Genomic DNA, 5,432 nt, shown 5'->3' on the forward strand with positions numbered 1-5,432 from the left:
GGGTAAATTTAGTTAGTGTGTGAAATAAATAAGAGCAATATTAGAATTAATAATTTAGTCTAATACACCAATCGTACGTATTTTTATTTTAAAATAATATTATAATTATTATTATGATATTACAAACTCCGATTTTTCTAATAGCTTGGCCACAATCATAATAAATTTATGAGATGATCTTGCAATAAACTAAGAGCAACTCCTTGAGATCACCAGAAGTGATTTGTTTACAAAAATTTGAAGTATCACACGTGTACCGTACTAGTATTTTATAAATGTTTGAAAATTGCATGTAAAAGTTGAAAGACAAAAACTCCTATGAGACGGTCTTAAGGGTCATTTTTTTAAAATGGGTCTCTTATATGGGTTATTTATTAAAAAATATTACATTTTATGTCAAAAATATTACTTATTATTAAAAATATGGGTAGAGTTGATCCGTCTCACGAATGAGACCGTCTATCAGAAATATTACTCAAATTGAAAAACATTCGTCCGTCCGTCCCCGTATTCATTTCAACAGTCGTCAACAATTTAACGCCAAGTCAACTAAAAAAGACATACAATAAATAAATAAACATAAGAAGACTAATTAACTCCAATCAGCTAGCGGCGGAGGACCGGAATCGGTAGCCGATTATATAATTTGCATTTCACTTTCACTTTCACAAAACCAAAAACCAAACCAAACGACATCTTCTTATCACAAACCGTGTGCCATTTTCCATACATTCATGTAGCTTACATAATGAATGAGCAGCAGCATGGTGGCAAGACACTCAAATCTTGCATGTATTACATAAACTTGTATGCTTGATTTGAGCATAGGGAAGTCATTATGATCGCTGGAAATACAATCTTGACTCGTTTTCTTGCACTAGCTATTCTTGTTTCAGAGTGTTTGGGACGTGTTTCGGGGCAGCAGGCTTCGAGTAACATCCGATGCTCCGAGAGGGAGAGACGAGCTCTTCTCGCGTTGAAGCACGAGCTCGTTGATGAACATGGCAGGCTCTCTTCTTGGGGAGCGGGAAAGAACAAAAGGGAGTGCTGCAACTGGACGGGTGTCCGTTGCGACAACGTAACTAATCACGTCACACGACTGAACCTGAGAGGTCCTCCTGGATTCAAATTTTACGCACCCATTGCTCCTCTGAAAGGTAACATCAGCCCCTCGTTGCTCGAGTTGAAGCACTTGACTTACCTGGACCTCAGTCACAACGATTTTGGCCGTAGCCGTTTCCCAGAACTCATTACTTCACTTAACAAGTTAAACTACCTCAATCTGTCTAATACTAATTTCAGCAAATCATCAATCCCTCCGAGTGTGGGAAACCTCTCCGAGTTGGTATATCTTGATTTGAGCTGGAATGGGTTCCATAGTGACAATCTTGGTTGGCTCTCCCATCTTGGTTCGCTCAAGTACCTTAACCTCGGCGGAGTGTTCCTCCAGAATGCAACCAACTGGTTGCAATCAATCAGCAAGTTAAATTCCATCGTAGAGTTACGCTTGAGTAACTCTTTGTTTCCGAACATCCTCTACACTTCCCTGCCCTCGATCAATGCTTCCACTCAACTTGCTGTCCTGGACCTCTCGCGAAATTTCGCTGACATCTCATACGCCACAATCCTTTGGTTCTTGAACTTCAGCCATAGCCTAACTTTTGTCGATCTCTCGTTTAACTCCATCACGGGTCCCCTGCCGAATGCTTTCGACAACCAAATGTCCCTTGTACATCTAGATCTCTCTTACAGTGGACTTGAACATGGCATTCCCAAATCCTTTGGAAACATGAGCAGCTTAGCACACTTGAGTCTGCTCGGTAACGGTTTGACTGCTCAACTTTCCGGACTAATGAACAACTTGTCTGGGCTGGCGGAGGAGAACTTGCAGTATCTAAACTTGAGGTATAACAGTTTAAGTGGTTCCATACCTGATTTTTCGAGGTTCTTCAAGTTGAAGCAACTTTTGCTCACGCGGAATAAAATCAACGGTTCAATTCCAAAGGGCTACCTAAGTATTCCACTTCTGATTGATCTAGACTTGTCATTCAACAATATCACTGGTACGATACCCGATCTTGGGTTTTCCCCGTTTCTAAAAACTTTATATCTCAACAAGAACATGTTCAATGGAGCCTTGACAGAGAGCATTGGGGGCCTGTCTGAGGCAGATGCTCTATTTCTGGGATCAAATAACTTAGAAGGTGTAGTCACAGAGTCACATTTATTCAATCTATCCCGGTTGAAAGTACTGGACTTGTCTTTCAACTCGCTGCTGGTCGTAAATTGTAGTCCACACTGGATTCCTCCATTTCAGCTGAGATCCATAAGTCTCTCCCAATGTAAAATAGGACCACAATTTCCCCATTGGCTTCAATCCCAGACAAATCTATCGTTTCTTGATATCTCATTTTCTCGTATAGCTGACACCATTCCTCAATGGTTTGGCAATCTAGTCTCTAAGCGCATAAACTTAAATGCATCAAATAACCAAATACATGGCATCTTTCCCAGCATTTCATCCTCTACTTCTACCCTTCCAAAAGAAAACGAAATCGGGACAATACTAGATCTATCTGAAAACAAAATTACAGGTCAAGCAACTTTTCTGTGCCACAATCAAGGATGGGTATTGATCGACCTGTCGAATAACCTATTTTCGGGCCGCTTGCCAGATTGCTTCGCCAACTCTACCTCTTTGCAATTTCTTAATGTGGCCAATAATCTTTTCTTTGGGAAAATACCAAGTTCATTTGGCTCTTTACATGTGCTATCTTTGTTGAATTTGAGAAACAACAGTTTCTCGGGTGGAATCCCCACATCTATGAGGAATTGCACAAACTTGGAAATGGTTGATCTTGGAGAAAATAGGCTAACTGGCAACATACCAACCTGGCTAGGAGACAACTTATCATTGCCAATCGTTCTCAGCCTACGTTTCAATGAGTTTCATGGGACAATACCTTCGAGCATGTGCAATCTACAAAGGATCCAGGTCTTGGACCTCTCTTCAAACAAGATATCCGGAGTCATACCAAAATGCTTGAATAGTTTTATCGCCATGACCGAGGTCAGCAAACCCACGCGGATGATTCCAGTGAACACATTACTCATTTTAAATTTGATGGGGACATCATACACATCATATTACAGCTTGCAGTATGGTGCATACTTCATGTGGAAAGGAAAGGAAGTCACTTACGTGAACCGTCAGATATTCATCGGACTCGTTGATTTGTCAAACAATGTTTTAATCGGTGACATCCCTTCTGAAATCACAAAACTTGTAGCCCTGGATCAGTTGAACCTCTCAAGAAACAACTTGACGGGATACATTCCTCAAGATATCGGCCTCATGAAGTCATTGGATTCTCTCGATCTTTCAAGAAACCAGATCTCAGGTATCATTCCAACCAGCCTTTCTGAATTGAGCTTTCTGGGAGTATTGGATTTGTCCTACAATAACTTGTATGGCAGAATTCCGCCTCAACTAAAGTTCGACGAATCTTCCTATACGGGAAATTCTGGGCTATGTGGACGTCCTGTACTCAATCAATCTTGCCCTGGAGATGATGATATCAATCATCAAAATCCAAACTTCAATAGCAATTCCAATGAAATTGTAACGATCCACTGTATCAAGACGGGTCTTTTCAGCGTGCTTATGTCCTCACTCACACGCACCCTGAGAAATTTCCCAGGGGGTCACCCATCCTATAATTGCCCCAAGTCAAGCACGCTTAACTTTGGAGTTTTTATGTGATGAGCTTCCGAAAAGAAGATGCACCTTCTTGATATGAGTAGTACATATGAAATCTTTTAAGCTCTCCTCAACTATGCAGTCCCATACCTACACAGTCTCAGAATCCCCTCTCATTCCGGCAGGATCGCTTCATTCATGTCTCCCTCCGCCTAGAAGCCTTTCAGGAGCCGCTCATTGTCCGTGCAACCTCTTGGCACCGGCGATCACTCCCCGCCTCTTCAGCCCCGGGCGTCACATGCCCACCAGCTTCCGCTTGGTTCGTCCCCGAACCATACCGTACTAAGAGAGGTCGGCTCTGATACCATTTGTAACGATCCACTGTATCAAGACGGGTCTTTTCAGCGTGCTTATGTCCTCACTCACACGCACCCTGAGAAACTTCCCAGGGGGTCACCCATCCTATAATTGCCCCAAGTCAAGCACGCTTAACTTTGGAGTTCTTATGTGATGAGCTTCCGAAAAGAAGATGCACCTTCTTGATATGAGTAGTACATATGAAATCTTTTAAGCTCTCCTCAACTATGCAGTCCCATACCTACACAGTCTCAGAATCCCCTCTCATTCCGGCAGGATCGCTTCATTCATGTCTCCCTCCGCCTAGAAGCCTTTCAGGAGCCGCTCATTGTCCGTGCAACCTCTTGGCACCGGCGATCACTCCCCGCCTCTTCAGCCCCGGGCGTCACATCACTTCAATTTCCATAAAAATATTTTTCATGCTCAATTCTTAATCATAAACACATCATAAAATATTTCATGTATGCATGCACTTAAAATATGTCCGTAATATATATTTAATTAATTTTAATAATAAATATACTTTTACTTAAAATAGACTTCATGCATAAAAATAATTAAATATATATTCCGGACTTAGTTTATTTTCATGGGTTGGTCCAGACTGCTGGTCTCTCTACTAAACCCCTTAACTGACTTAAAGCCTGTTAACTAACTTAAAGCCCATAATTAAATAACTAATTTTAAAAATTATAATTTTTACTAAAATAAAATACTTAAATGTTATTGGGCTTAAATAAAAATATTTAGGCCCAATAACTAATTTAATTCATAAAAATTCCTAGACTGACCCAATAAAATCACTGACTAGCCCAAAAATTCCGATGGGCCCACGGGCCCATAAAATTATTGGGTTAACTTAAAAATAATTTAAAAAGCCCAAATAAAATTATTTGGAAGCCCAAATAATTTTATTTCTAATTAAATGGCCCAAAAATCCAATTAAACCATTAAACATTTTAAAATTAAAATACTCGAGCCGGCCCACCTAGCCCGGACCCGGACCTACCTGACCCGACCCTAGACCCTACTGACCCGACCCACTACCCTGACCCGACCCGGAACCACCCAGAACCCACCTACCCGATCCCCTCTCCTCTCCTTTCCCATGCTGCGCGTGCAGTTCGGGCAGCAGCCTTTCAGGGGCTGCTGCCGCCTCGGTCCGGCCACTACTGGCCGGACCGCCGCCGGCAGGACCTTCCCAGGGTCCTGCCGGTTCGAACCCAACAGGTGCTCGGCTGGTTCATGCCCTAGCATGACCAGCCGAGCCCCTTTTCCCCATAACCCTAAACTGTCGCCTCCCATGACCAAACCTTGCACCAGCTTGAACCCAGCCGTGAACCAGCCCGAACCCCTGGACCCAGCTCGACCCTAG

The 5,432-nt window shown here is 42.4% G+C and overlaps 1 protein-coding gene across 1 annotated transcript; it reads left to right on the top strand.

Annotated features, from left to right (window-relative positions):
- Positions 1-838: 838 nt before the first annotated feature.
- On the top strand, positions 839-5,432 carry LOC140860947 (receptor-like protein EIX1). Its single transcript, XM_073263947.1, has 2 exons — positions 839-3,622; positions 5,181-5,432. Exons 1-2 carry the CDS (start codon positions 839-841, stop codon positions 5,430-5,432), a joined length of 3,036 nt encoding a protein of 1,011 aa, XP_073120048.1.

This window comes from Henckelia pumila, chromosome 4 (assembly GCF_033568475.1).
Source record: "Henckelia pumila isolate YLH828 chromosome 4, ASM3356847v2, whole genome shotgun sequence".
Classification (NCBI taxonomy): domain Eukaryota; kingdom Viridiplantae; phylum Streptophyta; class Magnoliopsida; order Lamiales; family Gesneriaceae; genus Henckelia; species Henckelia pumila.

Excerpts from the sequence above, each read along its gene's own strand:
- LOC140860947 (XM_073263947.1), top strand. The coding sequence starts at position 839 with ATGATCGCTGGAAATACAATCTTGACTCGTTTTCTTGCACTAGCTATT. Across the intron at positions 3,623-5,180 it reads ATAGCAATTCCAATGAAATT|TTCGGGCAGCAGCCTTTCAG; the intron begins GTAACGATCCAC and ends CTGCGCGTGCAG.